Here is a 19331-nt window from a genome sequence, read left to right on the forward strand (position 1 = left end):
AGTGGAGGGGAAAATAGAGGGGGCATCCCCTCAACTGTTTTCCCTCCTTGGTTCCCTTCCCCAGCATCCATTAAAAGTGCCGCCCATGGATGCAGGCATGACCCTTAGCCATGGAAATGGAGGAACTGAGTGATTGGGAGTAGTCACGCTCACCCCACCCGTGTGACTGTACTCCTCCACTGGTGGTTTCCCTTTGACTTCCTAGACCTGTGTTACCTGTGTGGCTCCCCAATAAATGGATCTCAGGTAAGACTATGTAACAGTTGCATTTGGCAAGGCCCTTTAATGGAGGGAGTCCTGGACTAAAACATTTATTTTTAGGCTGTGGCTCTGGTTAAGTTGCAGACATAAAATCCCTTTACTATTTAAGTACCATTCTAATTGGAGGCAGAATAGGTGCCTTAAAGAAACACAGGGACTGAATGGCAGTCTTCCTGGTGATGGGACAGTATCAAGACTATAATTTTGTTTTGGAGAACATTTTCCTCACCATTGTTGAGTTTTCCTGTTCACAGAAGGGACATAAAGCCTGGTCTTTAGTAGAGGGGTGCCAAAAAGGAGGAGAATTAGGGAACTAGAGTGTTTCATCAAAGGGAGGATTCTTATTCCACTAGGTGGTGCTGTTGGCCTTAAAATACCATGTGCTCTCCAGACCAAGGGTAAAGAGAGAGACACTCACTAGGGTGGGGTGGGGGATGATGGCGGGGGGGAGAAGACCCCATGTTTCTAGGAAATCACAAAAACGGCAACCCCTTGAGCTATATTCCTGGTTACTGTGGCATTTCCTGATCTTGACTAACAGGATTACTTCTCTGAATTGTAAAAATTCCCACAGCGTTGCATACAGAGAGTGGATAGGAGACATGGTGGTCGCAGACAGAAAAGGAGGAAAATTGTGATATGAAAAGCTTGGAGATCCTGTTTCCAATGCCCATCAGGCTGTCAGAGGCTGGGGTTAGTCCAGAAGGCTTCAGATAACACCAGGGTGTGGCCCTGGCCAGGAACCCTCAGTTACCTCTGAACCTCTTCCAGCCTCATGTGACAGCTAGGCTTTCTGTGAAAAGAAACTGGTTCAAAACAAAGCCAACATTCCCAACACCCTGAGGGCAGAGGGATTTGCTAAGTTCTCCTGGCAAGCCTGTTCCCCAAGTCTTGTTAGGCTTGCAGCCACACTAACTGTTTTTAAATGACTGAAGGGAGTGCAGTGTTTGGTTTGATTTTAAAATGGAGGACGGAGGCCTCAAAATGAAAACAAAGGGTTGGGGTCTGCTGCTATACTCACCCTTCTGATGAATCTACCTTGGATCCTGGATGGGCCCCCAAAATGAAGCAGTGCCATTGTCTGGGGTAAATACCTGAGATTCGTTGTCTTATGGCCATGGAAAACTAGGACACAGACACACAAAGAGTGAGGAAGAGAGCAGAAGTTTAATCGGTAAAAGACAGAGAAAAGCTCTCTCCTGCAGAGAGACGGGTCCAGAGCACATTTTCTGGTCCACGGCAAAATGCAAGGGGTTTTATAGATGAGCTTGAGGAGGTGGTGTCTGATTTACATAGAACATGAAAGATTAGTCAGAGCAGGTGTGCCATTTGCATAGCATGTGAAAATCTGGCTGTCCCCATCCTAATTTTTTCTTATGCAGATGAGTTCTCTGCTGGGTTGGCACCATGTTGCCTGCCTCTTTACTGTACACATGGTGACAAAGAAAAGGGAAGATGGAGCCTCCATGTTGAACATACCCTTTTCCATTGGCACAGCTGCCGGCATTCACCTGTGCAAGCTTCCAGCTTGCTTATCTATGTCTGTACTCAAAAGAGTAGCTTTTTCAAGTTACTCTTTGCTAGAAAAGCCTCCATGTTGAACATACCTTTTTCCATTGGCACAGCTGCTGGCATTCACCTGTGCAAGCTTCCAGCTTGCTTATCTATGTCTGTACTCAAAAGAGTAGCTTTTTCAACCTACTCTTTGCTAGAAAAGGAATGATTTGGGGCTACTTTTTTTGTTAAAAGGGAAATTCTGCTGAGGACTCTTGCCCTTACTATCTGCCTAAACAATTTCTTTCTAGCTCCTGTATCAGTTTTTCCATTAAATTGCTTTGCACCTTGATGAAAAATGAGTTATCCATATATGTCTATTTCTGGGCTCTCTTTTCTGTTCCACTAAATTGTTTATCTTTACATCAGTACCACATTGTTTTGATTATGGTAGTGTTATCATAAGTCTTAAAGTCAGGTAATGTTAGCCTTCTAATTTTGTTCTTCTTTTTCAAAATTGTTTTGGCTGTTGAAGATCCTTTGGATTCTGATTTGAGCTTCACAACCAGTTTGCCGATTTCTATAAAAGTGTTACTGGGATTTTGATTGGGATTGCATGGAATTAAAGATCAATTTGGGGAAAATTGACATCTTAACAATATTGAGTCTTTTGACTCAATGAACAAGAAATATCTATCCATTTATTTAGTCTCCAACTTTTCTCAGCAATGTTTAGTAGTTTATAATTTATAGATCTTTTATATTTTTGTCATTTTTATTCCAAAATATTTCATATTTTTGATGCTCTTATAAGTAGCATTCTTTTTTAAATTTTCCAATTGCTTGCTGTGAATATATAGAAATACAATTGATTTTGTAGATTAATCTTCTATCCTGAAATCTTGTTATCCTCATTTATTAGTTATAGTAGTTTTGTAGATTCTGTTGGAGTTTCTGCATATATGACCATGTCATCTATGAATAAAGACAGCTTTATGTCTTTCTTTCTAATCTATTTTATTTATTGCCTGATTGTACCAGCTAGAACCTCCAGTAGTAGCTAGGATAGTTAGTAGGTTAACTCTAAAGTTTTGTAGCTGTCCTTTATCAGCTTAAGGAGGGTCCTTTCTGTTCCTAGTTTGATGAGAAGTTTTATCAGGAATGGATGTTGGATTTTGTCAAATAATGCTTCTGCATCTATGAGATGATCATATGATTTTTCTTTTCAGTTTGTTAATATGGCAAGTTATCTTACTGATTTTGTATGTTAAACAAACCCTACATTTCTGGAATAAACTTCATTTAGTCCAGGCCTACTTTTACCTTTCCTTTTCTAAGCTCCATGAAGGCCTTTGCTTTCCACTGACACTGTCTTTCTTCAGACCGTACAGTAGAAAATATCATCATTTGTCTTGGAGCTTTCTTGTGGAAATCACATCTCAACCCCATTCTTGTTGCCTTAATTCTATTTGTGGGTTTCCAAATCTCCCTAAATCTCTTATTCAAAGATGGTCTCTTGGGTTGTTTCTAAAAATGGTTAGTGACCTCCATTTGAGCTGACTTCACTCTCTGAGTGATTTTGCTTTCAAAGTACTTTAATTTCCAAATCAGGGTGGTACACTTCTACTTTATGGGCTGGATAAAGGCTTAAACTAAATCACAGGTGGCGTAGCGGTACTTTCTAAAACATTCCACTCCCTCAGTGTGATGAAATACTCTGCCTTCTGGAATTTTCCCTGCTCCTTTGTCCTTAATTATATTCCCAGAGAGGTTGTGTGACTCACCCGTATGAGCTAGAGAAAATCTATGCATCTCTTTTTAGTAAATTTCTGTTTTGACTTGTGCATTCTAGTCAGGTAAATTCCTGTTTGTTAGTAAGAGCAGTTATTTTCAGAAAGGCTAAACCCAAATCTGAACTGGTCCTAGCTTGTTTGAGTTTCTTAAAAAATGAAATCTGGAATCTGTCATTTGTGCTTGTTATTTATCATAATAGTTGTGGCTTTGTTATTTCCATCAGTACTCTTATTTTTGGCTGTAGGTCCTCACGACCTACATCATTCCTCCACTCCTTCCTCCTTATTTTCCCACTGCCATCCTACTTCCCAGAAAAACCTGAGATTTGTTTGGTGGACTGTCCCTCTGGGAGGACTGGCTAGGGAAAGGACTGAATAAGCTTACTCTTAGAAATGAGCAATGACCTCTAAGGGTCTACAAATATTAATTTGAGAAGTGTTACTTTAAATTGGTTTTCCTTTGGCTACCTTCATATCAAATATTTCTGCCCTTTTTTTTTTTTTTTTTTTTTTGAGACAGACTCTCCCTGTATCCCCCAGGCTGGAGTGCAGTGGTGCGATCTCAGCTCACTGCAAGCTCTGCCTCCTGGGTTCATGCCATTCTCCTGCCTCAGCCTCCTGAGAAGCTGGGACTACAGGTGCCTGCCAACACGCCCGGCTAATTTTTTGTATTTTTAGTAGAGATGAGGTTTCACCGTGTTAGCCAGGATGGTCTCGATCTCCTGACCTTGTGATCCTCCCATCTCAGCCTCCCAAAGTGCTGGGATTACAGGCGTGAGCCACCGCACCTGGCTTATTTCTGTCTTTGAGTCCCAAACCTTTCCAAGTGTCAGTGCCTAGTCGGAATTAACAGTCTTTTTAACATTCAGACCTGAATTTTGTGGCCTGTGTTACTTACCGCAGTCCCTGGAAGATTTGAGAGGCCCCTTCCAGTGCTTACACTCACCTCGAGTATCTGGGGATACTCAGGGGGCACCTCACATGCCCTCATGGCAGCTTGCCAGTGCTCCTTTAGGCAGCTACTTCCTTAGCAGCCTCCACAGCTCCATGCCCAGGCCCAGAACACTGCCCCACCTTCCATTGCATGTTCTGAGCACCTGCCTCTAGGCCCCCTCAAGGTTCCAGTGGCCCACTGTGTTCCCTGTGCTTGCCTGTCTCTAGGCTTCTGCTCAGTCTGCAGCATTAGCAGGTCCCTGCTCCACTGAAGCCACTCACCTCCAGTCCACAGCATGATGCTCTGCCTTCTGAGCTGACAGACCTATCTTACTTTTAGAAGGTCTCCTCTTCTGTACTCTACTTGTCTCAAAAGGGCCCCACATTAGTATTGCTTGGGCCCCAAAAGTTCAGTAGGTCAGATTTTAGTTTATATATAGTTCTTTTAAGGTCTAGTTTAAGGAACTGCCACCATATTTACCCAGAACCAGCATTCTCCTCTTGCAATATGACCCTTGTTCTGAGTTATCTAATTCTGAGGCCCTCAACATTTTTGGCACCAGGGACCAGTTTCATGGAAGACAGTTTTTCCACAGACTGGCCAAGGGGATGGTTTCAGGATGATTCAAGCACATTACATCTATTGTGCACTTTATTTCTACTATTATTACATTGTAATATATAATTATACAGCTCACCATATTGTAGAATCAATGGGATACCAGAGCTTGTTTTCCTGCAACTAGATGGTCCCATCTGGCAGTGATGGGAGACAGTGACAGATCATCAGGCATTAGATTCTCATAAGGAGTGCAAAAACCTATTAGAACTGATACATTCAGTAAAGTGTCAGGATACAAAGTCAGCATACAAAAATCAGTAGCATTTCTATATGCCAACAGCAAGCAATCTGAAAAAGACATAAAAAAAATCCCATTTGCAATAGCTACAAATAAAATTAACTACCAAGGAATTAACCAAAGAAGTGAAAGAACTCTGCAACGAAAACTATAAAACATTGACACAAGAAATTGAAGAGGAAACAACAAAATGGAAAGATATTCCATATTCATGGATTGGAAGACTCAATATTGTTAAAATGTTCATACTACCCCAAACAATCTACAGATTCAATGCAATCCCTGTCAAAATACCATTGACATTCTTCACAGAAATGGAAAAAGAAAACAGTTTTATATATATATGGAATCACAAAAGACCCAGAATAGCCAAAGCTATCCTGAGTAAAATGAACGAAACTGGAGAAATCACATGATCTGGTTCAAATTATACTACAGAGCTATAGTAACCAAAACAGCATGCTACTGGCATAAAAATAGATACATAAACCAATGGAAGAGAATAAAGAACTGATATGATTTGGATTTGTGCCCCCTCCCAAATCTCACATCAAACTGTAATCCTCAGTGTTGGAAGTGAAGCCTGATGGCAGGTGATTGGCTCATGGGGGCAGAGTTCTTATGAATGGTTTCGCACCATCCCCTCCATGCTGTTCTCATGATAGTGAATGAGTGAGTAATCATGACAGCTGGTTGTTTTAAAAGTGTGTGACACCTCCCCCTCCCTGCTCCTGCCATGTAAGATGTCCGCTTTGCTTTCTGCCATGAGTTAAGAGTTCCCTCAGGCCTCCCCAGAAGCAGAGGTGCCCATGCTTCCTGTACAGGCTGCGTAACTGTGAGGCAATTTAACTTCTTTTCTTTATAAATTACCCAGTCTCAGGTATTTCTTTACAGAAATGTGAGAAAGAACTGATACATGAACCCAGAAACAAATCCATACATCTACAGTGAAATCATTTTCAACAAAGCTGCCAAGAACATTGTTGACAAAAGAACATTCTCTTCAAAAATAAATGGTGCTGGGAAAATTGGACATCCAAATGCAGAAGAATGAAACTAGACCCCTATCTCTTGCCATGTACAAAAATCAAGTCAAAATGGATTTAAAGACTTACATCTAAGACCTCAGACTATGAAAATACCACAAGAAAACGTTGGGGAAACTCTCCAAGACATTGGAGTGGGGAAAGATTTCTTGAGTAATACTCCACAAACATGGGCACCTAAAGCAAAAATGGACAAATGGGGAGCACATCAAGTTAAAAGGCATGGTGGCTCATGCCTGTAATCCCAGTACTTTGGGAGGCCGAGGTGGGCAGATCACCTGAGGTCAGGAGTTTAAGACCAACCTGGCCAACATGGTGAAACCCCCTCTCTACTAAAATACAAAAATTAACCGGGCATGGTGGCAGGCCCCTGTAATCACAGCTACTTAGGAGGCTGAGGCAGGAGAATTGTTTGAACCTGGGAGGCAGAGGTTGCAGTGAGCCGAGTTTGTGCCACTGCACTCCAGCCTGGGCTACAGAGCAAGACTCTCTGTCAAATAAAAAAAAAAAAAAAAAAAAAAGCTTCTGCACAACAAAGGAAACAATCAACAAAGTGAAGAGACAAGCTACAATATGGAAGAAAATGCAAACTCTCCATCTGACAAGGGATTCATAACCCAATTATATAAGGAGCTCAAACAACTCAATGGGAAAAAAACCAATAATCTGATTTTAAATTGGGCAAAAGATCTGAATAAACATTTCTCAAAAGAAGACATGCAAATGGCAAACAGGTATATGAAAATGTGCTCAACATCACTGATCATCAGAGAAATGCAGATCAAAACTACAATGAGATATCATTTCACCCCAGTTAAAATGGCTTTTATCTAAAAGACAGGCAACACATGCTGGCAAGGATGTGGAGAAAAGGGAACCCTCATACACTATTGGTGGGAATGTAAATTAGTACAACCACTATGGAGAACAGTTTGAAGGTTCCTCAAAAAACTAAAAGTAGAACTACATACGATCTAGCAATCCCACTCTTAGGTATATACCGAAAAGAAAGGAAATGAGTATATCAAAGAGATATTTGCACTCCCATGTTTATTGTAGCATTGTTCACAATAGCCAAGATTTGGAAGCAACCTGTGTCCATCAACAGATGAATGGCTAAGGAAGATGTGGTACATACACATAATGGAGTACTATATTCAGCCACAAAAAGAATGAGATCCTGTCATTTGCAACAACATGGATGAAACTGGAGGTCATTATGTTAAATAACCCAGGCACAGAAACACAAACTTCACATGTTCTCATTTATTTATGGGAGCTAAAAAGTAAAACAAGTGAATTCACAGAGATAGAGTAAAAGGATGGTTACCAGAGGCTGGGAAGGGTAGTAGGGGGGCAGAGAGAGGAAGGAGTGACGGTTAATGGGTACAAAAAATATAGTTAGATAGAATGAATAAGATATAGTATTTGATAGCACCACAGGGAGACTACAGTGAACAATAATTTATTGCACATTTCAAAATAACTAAAAGAGTATAATTAGATTGTTTGTAACACAAAAAAAGGCTAAATGCTTGAGGTGATGGGTACCCCATTTACCCTGATATGATTATTACTCATTGTATGCCTGTATCAAAATATGTTCTGTGCACCCTAAATATATACACCTACTATGTACCCACAAAAACTTAAAATTATAAAAATAAAGTAAAATAAAATGCTCAGTAAACTTCATATAAACTGAAGTTGAGTTCACTTCAAGCTGGACTCTTCCCTATTGCAATAGCGTATTACTGATTAAAGTCTGTTGTTTCCACCTTAACTAGTGTCTGGCTTTGTTTATCTTTGACACTTCAAAGTCTGTTAAGCTGTGTGACTTGGGGAATTTACTCAACATCTCTGTGCCTCAGTTTCCTCACTTGTAAAATAGGAGATAAAAATAATACCCCCCCCCCATAGGGTTGTTGTGAGCTCTGAATGAGTTAACATGTATAATGTATTTAGAACAGTAGGTGTTACCTTAAGTCAAATTAGGTTTAGCTTAAATCTGCCTCTTGGTAAATTTGGCCTAAAGGTTTCTCTATATATAATGATGTAATCTAACTGGGTGTGGAAACAGACTGTAACCTACTTTTGTAATGAGTAACCAAGTCTCAGCCCATCACAGAAGCCATACTTCAACCACGTGTAGGTGGCCAACTGATCAAATCGTGTTCAAATAGGGCAAATGCAGAACTGTAACCAATCTGACTGTTTCTGCATGTCAATTCTGTTTTCTATACCTTGCTTTCCCTTTTCTGTCCGTAAATCCTCTCCGACCACACAGCACTGCCTGAGTCACTCTGAACCTACTCTGGTTGAGGAACTGCCCAATTTATGAATTGCTCAATTAAACTCTGTTAAAATTAATTCATCTAATGTTTTTCTTTTAACCCTAATTTTTTTTGAGCTTTTGATTTATTTTATTTTTGTTTTTTCTTTTTTATTATTATTATTATACCCCAAGTTCTAGAGTACATGTGCGCAACATTCAGTTAACCCTAATTTTTATTAACAATGCAAGCTCTTTAATGCTAGTAAGATATAGCTATTGAAATAAGAAATACATATGTATGTATTTACATATACACATACACACACATCTATATTATGCATAGCAAAGTCAACTGGATTAAAAAAATAAACTTTTCATTGGGTCAGTTATTGACCAACAACAGAGTTCCTTGATACGGAGCTTTGGATATTGACCTGGAACAGGATTGATTAATATGCAAGACTATAAATGTAAATACATTTTAGGCCAAAAAAAAAATACTATTTGAGCAGTTCTTTCATAAACTACATACCTGGAAATTGCAAAGGTCAGATTAAAATTTCAAACTGAACTAGATCCTCCGTGGGATTTGTGAAGTCTTGCCATGTCAATGACACCAAAGATTGGGGGGTGGGGTAATGGTGGTCAAATCTGTGTCTTTGACTGTCAGGCCTCTCCCAGGACCTAGCTCCAGGAGAGCTCATGGGATGCAAAACTTCTGGGGTGCCATGCTGCTCCCTTGCTGGTTGTGTAACCAAATGAAAAGACAGAAGATCAAGTTTTCCACCCTTTGCCCTGTCTAGAGCAATTCACTTTTGGATTCACTTTCCCAGAAGGCGGAAATTGCAGTGAGCTGAGATCATGCCACTGCACTCCATTCTGGGTGACAGAGTGAGACTCTGTCTCAAAAAAATAAACAAATAAAAATAAAAGAAATTACAACTCTTTCTAAGGGTGCACTCTCACAGGGCATTGTGTAGCTTTTTGTCCTGCTTTATTTTCTGCATAGTTCTTAGGACGGTTAGACAGTCTTAGTCCAGTCTTCTTATATAATAAGAACCCGAGCAAGGTTATGTGCTAATGTTTTATTGAGGGGTGCTAGCCCAGTGAAAAAGGGCAGGGAGGCAGCTAATGAGGGAACGCAGGTACAAGGTGAGGCATTGGGAAGCTGGCCACTGCTTCCCCAGAAGACATCGCTGGTGGCTCAGCTCCTGTTCATCTGCTTGTTCCTTCTTATCTCTGTCTCTTATGGATCTACATTCATTCTTCAGAGTGTTGACTCCCCTGAACCTCCCTGTTGTGTTATGTGGTCCCTTGGGGCAGCAGCTAGGGAAGCCATTCTGGACTTGGGCACAGGAATTGCAGCAGCTCCTTAACCTGTTAGGAGTTAGGAAGAAGCTGGGGTTTTACTACCAAGGAGACTGTGCAGGTTGGTGCTGGGGTAACTTCTGGCATGGGCCTGGAAGGCAGGTGGGGCCAAGTGGATCTGGGGTCTGCACAAACTGGGTCCAGGACCCTGATAATGTATATTTACTTGTTTATTATTTTCTCTCTCATTTGGAAGCATAGAGATTACTTGTTTTGCTCATTGTTCACTATATCCACAGTCATAAGAACAGTGTCTGGCATATACCAGGCATTCAATAAATATTTGTTGAATGAATTTATTGAGTTGCTACTGTGTCAGGAATTGTTATAGCTGCTAGAAGACACAAGAATTCCACCTCCCAGATGGAAAAATTAAGACAAGAAGGGACTTTCTTGGTGCTATTCAAAATGGGAGCTGTTTCTCTATTTTCAGACATTTGGCCTTTAGTTTACAAGAGACAGTGTGTTTCAGAATATAAGTACTCTTGATTTGACTTTGCCTGTCTTTTTGTAAGAAATGGGCCTAAGAGAAAGATTAAATTGACTCCTTTTTCCAGCATTAGGTCTCTTTGTGCTTAATTTTCCTGATTTAGAAGATAAGCATGGCACCATGACACCGAACAAATGGATGTGCAGAAGAATAGACTCCCTGACCGCGTGAGTGTGCTCAGGCTGCTGAGCAGAGCACCACAGACTAGGGGGCTTCCACAACAGGAATTTATTTTCCCTCAGTTCTGGGGGCCAGAAGTCCAGGGTCTAGGTGGCAACTGGATTGGTTTCTTATGAGGCCTCTCTCCTTGGCTTGTAGTTGGCCACCCTCTCCCTGTATCTTCACATGGTTTTCCTTATGTCTGTGTCCTAATCTCCTCTTCTTATAAGGACACTAGTCATAGTGGACCAGGGCTCAACTCCATCGCCTTATTTTAATTATCTCTCTTTTTTTTTTTTTTTTTTTTTTTTTGAGATGGAGTCTCACTCTGTTACCCAGGCTGGAGTGCAATGGCGTGGTCTCAGCCAACTGCAACCTCTACTTCCTGGGTTCAAGTGATTCTCCTGCCTCAGCCTCCCAAGTAGCTGGGACTATAGGCGCCTGCCACCATACCTGTCTAATTTTTGTATTTTTAGTAGAGACGGGGTTTCACTATGTTGGCCATGCTGGTCTCGAACTCCTGACCTTGTGATCTGCCTGCATCAGCCTCCCAAAGTGTTGGGATTACAGGCATGAGCCATCGTGCCCGGCCTTTAATTATCTCTTTAAAGGCTCTATTTCTAAGCACAGTTATAGTCTCAGCTACTGGGGGTTAAGACTTCAATACATGAATTTTGGGGGGACAGGGGCTATTGGGGGTGGAAGGTGATACATTTCAGTTTATAGCACTAACTCTAAAGAACTTGACTTTACAAAATGGTGATGTCCAGGCCCGCTCCCTGCTGTCTCTTGCCTTCTGTGGCTGCCTCCTTTTGCTCTTCTCCTTGGCCCCAGACCAAGACCATCAAGGCAGTCAGAACAGGTCACAGAGGAATCCAGAAATCCAAGAAGAGGGTTTTGTGCCAAGCAAATAAAAGAAACTATCATCCATCTAAGGTTCATTGTTTAAATTACCATGTTTATTTACATCAACACAAAATACAATAATAAACACGACAAAACCATTTCATCTTCATGTAACATAACTCTTCAGTGAACAGAAGTACTACTGTTAATGTTTTGGCCTTTCCAAGGTCCTGCCTGGGGTCAAAACAGTATTCAGAGAAAGAGCAGATTCTTCTCTACCTTCCCTAAAACACACACAAAGGTAACTTCTATTTTCTAAAATCCCATTCCAATAATAATAAAAAAATACAACAGTAAGTCCACGTAGAGGAGAGGATTGCTGTTGTGTTATCAGCATTGCAACCTGTATATTGCTGTAGATTTCCCCCAGGTTCTGCACACCAGTCAGGAACATAAAGGGTATATCAGCCCTTCGGATTTTCAAGGTGATTTTTCAGTAATTCTTTCACCTAGCCCTGTACTCCGTAAAGGTTTGATTTACCTGAGTTATCTAGAAACCAGCAAAAAAAGAGTCTCCAAGTGATCAAAGGTATATGGATCTATCTTGTAGAATTGAAGAAACTTATAGATTTTGCTGTGACAATTCAATGGACAACCACGAAGCCTCCACTACATAATGAACTATTCACCTAGTAAAAGCTTCACATTACAATTTAATCAAAGGTAATAAACATTGCGCAAAAGTACAATATCTCATCTATATGCCAGCAGTTTAAATGCTATTTGTTTAGTCTCGAACATTTTCAAACAAATGACAGTTATTGCTTAACTAACACAATCTTTCTATTATTTCACTGACAAAAGAGGCAGTTTCCTGCAGTGGAAAGAGGAGATGGCTTGGAGTTAGAGGAGCTAGATTCTGAACCCAGCTCTACTCATTCTGAGCCTTAGTTTCCTTATGAGGATCAAGTGAGACGAAAGTGCTTTGTAAAGGAGTAATAACCACAAGAAATAATATTCTAGAGTCCATCTCTTCCATCAACTGATGGATCCCTAATTTGCACATATATTTTGCAAGTAAAATCTTACCTCTTAAAGTAAATATATGATGCATATTCACCACATGCAGCTGAAATGTGCAAGTTGGGTTACATAGATGGGAAAAGAGTATGTATTAAAAAGCCTTTAAGACTTGTATACTCTTGATGTGCTTGATTTAGAGCCATTTAAAATTTTATTGTGTTTAACACATGTTCCTTTTATATTACTGGATCACTCTTTGAATAAACTAAGCATTTAAAGTAATTTTTTTTAAAAAAGAAACTTTGGTATGACAATTACAGGATTTAAAAGACTGTGCAACTGAGTGAAATGGATTGAGAAATATGGGAGAATTAACAGTTTGAAAACTCAGAGTCAAAAAGGAAACAGTGTAGAATATCATTTTTCAGGTAATTTAAAAATAAGCTATATGATAGGGTTGTTATCTTTTTATTTTTATAGGTAACTTCTTAATTTATAAATTACTTATTCCTTATTTGTAAAACAAATAAAATATTTGTGTACTTAACGTTTAGGTGTGTGTATAAATTCACAAAAATTATTAACACTTAACTTTCAACCTTATATTTGAGATATCTTCAGAAGAATTGCAACCTTTTAGCTGAAGTAAACTCAGAATCTCATTTCTCAGAGATATAAAAAAATTCTCCTTTAAGAGAGGGCATATTTCCTCCAAGTTTAGAATTAATTGGCGAGTATAGACACACAATGTGAGGATATGGGCTTTGTGACTTTGCCGAGACAAAAAACTCAGGTAGCTGCATTCCTGAAACAAATGAGATTCTAATTTCAAACATTTTTCAAATGCAAATCAGGCCCCCATGAATCATTTTGATGATTTTTTGAAGCATTAATGCAACAGAGTTAGTATTCCTCAAATGATCCCCAAAGTCATCTCTTTGCTAAGGATATTTCTCTTCTTGATTATTTTGAACCTGCCAACAGTCTGTAACCTTCATGTAGAGGATGACTTATCTGCAAATGTCCTATTATTATCTTAAACCAACCTCATTTTGAAGCAACAAAGAGAAAAAAATTAAATAGTGCATTAACATTTCATATCAGTGAAACAGACTTTTTTCATGCATAAAGTAGTTCTAGCAATCTGTGGAAAGGTCTACCTTTTGTTTTTCCCTGTGTTTATAAGTTACATTTTTAAAAGTACTTGTGGAGCCTCTGTAGAGTGGATTGGTTCCCTGGAAAAAAAAAAGATTCAAGTGAAAGTATGTATATTTTGTTATTATACTGTTTTAATACATAGTGCAAATTGGAAGAGGAGAGTCAAGGTCAGTCTTGGAAACCATTAGAACAATTTTGATTAATTTGGTATTTCATACGTTTAGTGTTTTGCAATTTATACATTTTCATTTTGTTAAATATACAGAACAAGTCCCATATGTATATTCTAAAAATCTTACCTCTTTTGGTAATGCACAAATTTACGGATAGAAAACAAGGCTTCAGCTGTTGTGCTCACTTCTGTTTTCCCAGCACTGAGTCCCTGGCCCAAAGCAGGTACTCAGTATGTATGGAATGAGTGGCATGAACAGTGACAGATGAACCAAAAGTGAAATCAAAGCCAAAAAAGTAAAAAACAGGAAAAGTGAAACTGGTAGGAACATACAAAAATGAATGACACAGTATCTGCCTTTAACAAACGTGTTACTGATGAGAGGCATCAAAGAAGGGCACAAATAATCATGCTAAGATAAAATCAAAACTCAGAAGTGGGAGAAAGTAGCTGCTTGGGAGGAGTGAGGAACCATCCTCTGGACAGCTAACACTTGCCCTGGGTAGCCAAAGAACCAGCTGTCTTTTGCTTACTATGTACAACACTGTGTAAGACAATCACAAGAGACTGGTATGGAGGACCCTGGGGTCATGAAAGAGTTGCAGTCCAAAGGCAGGCCAGAAAAAATGGCTTTGCCTTGGGGGCAGTGGGAAGGTTGGGTGTGGGACTCCTGGGTAGCTCAGCTGTGCTGTTTGGGTTATAGATGTGCCTCCAGGTGCCAATAGCAGTGGTGCTGTAGCCAAAAGGACCAGAAGGTCCAGAAGGATCAAGCCTCTCTAGTTGTTCCAGGCCGGAGGAAGGTGTCTGGGTAAGGTACAGTTTCTTCTCTCCCACTTTCCAAGGTTGATCACACAGGCTATGGCAACAGTCTGGGTCCAAACCCAGCTCCACCACATGACCGTACTGAAGCCACTCTGAGCCTTGGTGTCCCTATCTGTTCCTACCTCGTCCAGGTAAAGTATTTTAGCGCTGTGTGTAGCACATAGCAAATGCTCCATAAATGCTGCCTCTTCTCATTAGTTCCTATTTATAGCTTTTCTTCACATTTGGAATTTCCTTTTCTTTTAGGTTTTAGAGAGGATTATTAAGATATTTTCCTCCAGGGCTTTGGTACACTTAACATTTCTAAGCCCATTACTGAGTATGTATGGAATCCAGGTACCGCCTCTGACCTTCTAAGTTAAAATCTTATACTTTGATCACCTCATTCCATGAATTATAGCTATGGTAGAAATTTCTAGGGGTGGATTTGAAAAAAAACCTTAATTGTCTTTGCTTGCTCAGTGTATTTCTTTCAGCTCTTAAAAGAATTGAATAAAACCGGAAACACTCCCCGGTCTTTCCCACTCATTGGCCTCAGTGCCCTCATTGTGAGTGGGAATCACACCTGCACCCATTTCTATGTTGTCCAGAGCCAGTGGCCTGACCTCTGACTAAGTGACATGTTAGTTTTGTTATGTGCCTTTAAAGAGATATGCTATTTCTATAATAAAGCCAAACAGAAAAATGTTCCTTGGCTGGTGGTGGATGATGGGTGAAAGCTAAGTTGGTATATTGCTTCTATTCCTGAGAGCAGCCTGGTTAATTCTGAGGGACCTCCAGATCTTACCTAGTCCTGCTGCCCTAAGAATTTGAGATTTTGAAGGCAAAGGGCAGACTGATGTGAATTTAGATGTTGAAGGAGTCTCATTTGCAAACAAAAATCATGCATGGAATTCTATTAAATTTGAGACTAGAATCTAGTTGGTTACAGGAGAATGAGAGACTCCATTGAAGAAACAAGATGGAAAAAAGTAAGAGGTTCAGGCCAGCAATGACAGGGTAAGCCTGTCCTGGAGGAATTTCCCACTTCCTCCAGGAAGCTCCCACCTTTGTGAACAGAAAAGACACTTGGAAAGAGGACACAGGCTGTGAGCAGGGCCAGCTTAGAGCTCCGTAGGACCAGGTACTTGTTTGTAGGTGCACCCTATATTATGTCAAACATACTACAATACACCCATATCCCACACTTAATATAACTGATATGCATTATAGAGGAGGTGACTTGAATTGCAGTTGACAAGATAACACAATGTTATTTAGTAGATATTTAGTTGAATGTTTAATTTTGATGGTGGAGTTTTCATTCCGTATTTTAAAGCAACTTCATTCATTTAGGTTTGCAATATTTTGGGAGTCCCTTGCAATACTGGTTTAGGGCCAAGACATTGCTTATAGGGAGTGATGGGTAAAGCAGACTTCACTAGAGTAAGAGGGTAAGGTGGAAGTGTAAAAGTGGACGAAGAGCAAGTACATATTGCTGTTGTGTGTAATAGGGTATTTCCTGGCCTCAGCTGAAGATCAGAGGCCAGGATAATGCACTCACATTGGGTTTTGTTCCAGGAGGAGGTGTGGAAATGTCCACACTGCCTCTTCTAGTGCTCTGCTGATTGTAACCTCTCTACACAGACTTTCCAGCTGAAATGCAGGCTTGAGTCCTACTCTATTTCGGGTGAGTGTGCAATCCACTGCCCAGAAAAGGTGAGTTTTCCCCTAACCATCTGGGGTGACCAGGCTGATTCCCCCAGGTGTCTGGGAGTGCTAATTTAGGCTGTGGATTCTGCAAATGCAATGACACATTTTTCAAGATTGAAAAAGTGGTAATAGGAAAACTCTGTCATGACCCACAGCTTCCTTAATGATCGCCCAACTGCCAAACGCAGACCTGATTTGCTTAGCACAGTACAAAATCAATTCATGACTGCAAGAAATGTCAGGCTGAACATTTTTTTGCCTGAAGTTAATGACTTCTCATCCTAGAAAAAAAATTCTAATCAAAGATGAATTTAAATATGTTTCATTTGTGTTTTCATAAAGAATATGTGGGGGTGGGCATTATTTTTTAAAGCATAATAAAAAAGATAACCTTTCTTTACAGCTGCTCTGAAATGTTTCAGGAGGTAGGAGTGAAGACCTTTCTGTCTTAAGCCCTGTCACTTTATGAGTCCAATGCAGTCCTATGGCCAGGAGGCCTGACTGTCCCTATTGTCTCTGGAGGGCACTGGGTTTCAAAGACCAGTCAAATTCACTTCTTCAAGAAGAAATAGGTTTTAGGGAAAAAACTCAGTTAAATTGAAGACCCCTAAATGTGTGCAGTGAGCGACATTTTTTTCCAGTAGGATGTTAGTGAAATTTAAACTGAATTATTTGAGTTAAACCTTTTTTGCCTCCAAGTGAATAATTACTACCCAGTCATTATCTAGTCAGCAACGTCAAACATTTGTTATTCAAAGAAACTCAATTTAATAAGGAAATAATATTTTCCATTTATGCTTTTCTTTTCTGTTTAATGCATGTTCGGGTCGCATGTTAGATGAAGAAACAGCAAAAATTCAGCATTTGAATTTCAGTCATGTTCTACATCCTGAGGGAGAACAATTCATGTTTTTGGGGAAATTAACTGTTAATTAAAATGTTATTTTAAAGATATTAATCACTTGTCAGTATTTATGCCTCTGTATGAGAACATTGAAATGTGCTGGTTAGTAGATACACATCACATAATTGCCCAAGTGCGTGTTTGTGGAACACCTGCTTATTATTTCTAGGAGGGTCAACCAAAGGCTGTGCTTAGAAGAACAATGAACAATTAGGCTTCAGCTTAACCATGCACCAAAAGTTAGGGAAGTCCCTTAACTTCTCTGAGCCTCAGTTTAGCTCTTCAAAATGGAAATACCAGGATTATATCATGGGGCTTGCTGCTATTGTCCTTTGTGGCAACTTAACCATATTCTTTTACCTGGTTGCCCTTCTAACCATGGCAAGGCATTTGTTGGAGAGTTGATGAAAGTCAAAAATAACATCTGTGGCCAGGGGTCAGGTGAAGTGAACTGTCCTACAACTTTGGGCTCATTAGTACTGTGTTCTAAGTCACCAAGCTAACCTGTTTACCTTTTACATTGTTAGGGATGAGTAAATTATATCTTCTCCTGAGGAATTTTGCTTAATTATGGAAAATACAAACATTCGCAAAAAGAGGAAAGCTATATAACCAACCTCCAAAGACCCATTGCTCAGATTCCACAGTTATCACAATTCTGCCACACCTGCTTCAACTATCCCTCCATCCCACTCTCTTGGCTGAATTATTTCAAAGCGAACCCCAGCTTTCATTTCCTTTCACTCCTTCAGTATGCATCTCTAAAAAATATGGATATTTTCTAGCAATGTCACCATGCCATTATCATACCTAATCAAATTAACCATACTTATTTGCTATCATTCTAATACCCAGCATGTATTAATCTTTTTTCAGTCTTTTTATGTATTTATTTATCATTTATTTTGGAGACTGGGGCTCACTCTGTCACCTAGGCTGGAATGCAATGGCATGATCATGGCTCACTGCAGCCTTGACCTCCTGGCTCAAGTGATCCTCCTGCCTTAGCCTCCCAAGTAGCTGGGACTACAGGTGTGAACCACCATGCCTAGCTAATTTTTGTATTTCTTTTTGTAGGGATGGGGTTTTGCCATGTTGCCCAACTCGAACTCCTGAGCTCAAGTGATCCAATCCTCCTGTCTTGGCCTCCCAAAGTTCTAAGATTACAGGTGTGAGCCACCATGCCCAGCCTTTTTCCAGTTGTTTTAAAAATGTATTTTTACAGGTGGACTGTTCAAATCATGATCCAAACAAGATCCATACATTGCATTTGGCTGTTGTATCTAAATGCATTTTTAATGGGAAGATAAAGTAGATAAAAATTTTCAGTGTTCATTGTCCTGTACCATATATTATCATTAATTTAGAATAACTACATACAACAGAAACATCCCTTATCAAGATAAATTTATCAAAAATGGAAAATTCCATTTGCTTTAGGAGTTGAAGGCATTGCTATAAAAATTGTTAACATCAAATTATTTGGGCAGACAAATCCAAAGGAGCATTGTGTCTGCCTGTATTTTCTCCAGTGATATCATTGTTGTTAGAATCAGCAATGTAAGATAATCGCTGTTAGATACCTGGACACACCATTAGAGATAGAGAGATGAAATTAAAACTATGGAATTGTTTCTATGGGTCTCTAGAAATGTAATTATCTCTCCTGTGGAAAAGAAACACAGAAAACTATAGTCCTGCCTGCTGATTGCCTCTTGTGAAGAGAAGGCAGTTAAATTATTTCTATTGAGTTTATGTATTTAAAGGTTAATACTTTTGGGGTTTTTTTCAGGTCTCTGTTTAAAATTTATGTTATTCAGAAAAAATAACTGCATGGCATTTTAAAAATCATCTCGATTTTGCTTTGTAACCTATTATATCAGAAACAAGTATTTCCAAAGAAATTGGCATGAATTATCGTACTATTTATGAACACTATTCCATTCATTATAACATAACCAATTTATGGAAATGTTTAGATATAGCACCCGTGCTTTATCAAATGGGGCCTGAGGGATACTCCTAGTGGTGAGGA

At 39.7% G+C, this 19331-nt stretch overlaps 1 protein-coding gene across 15 annotated transcripts in view; it reads right to left on the bottom strand.

The window, feature by feature from the left end:
• Positions 1-11616: 11616 nt before the first annotated feature.
• The window catches only part of ITGB6 (integrin subunit beta 6), a 174289-nt gene continuing 166574 nt past the window's right edge, over positions 11617-19331 (bottom strand). For all 15 annotated transcript variants that reach the window (XM_024354918.2, XM_024354914.2, XM_024354917.2 and 12 more), the window contains one exon: positions 11617-13783. In XM_024354918.2, coding sequence (XP_024210686.1) covers positions 13685-13783 — 99 coding nt within the window. In that variant the 3' untranslated portion in view covers positions 11617-13684. The remainder of the gene's footprint in view (positions 13784-19331) is intronic.

The sequence above is a fragment of the Pan troglodytes genome, chromosome 13, assembly GCF_028858775.2.
Source record: "Pan troglodytes isolate AG18354 chromosome 13, NHGRI_mPanTro3-v2.0_pri, whole genome shotgun sequence".
In the NCBI taxonomy this organism is placed as follows: domain Eukaryota; kingdom Metazoa; phylum Chordata; class Mammalia; order Primates; family Hominidae; genus Pan; species Pan troglodytes.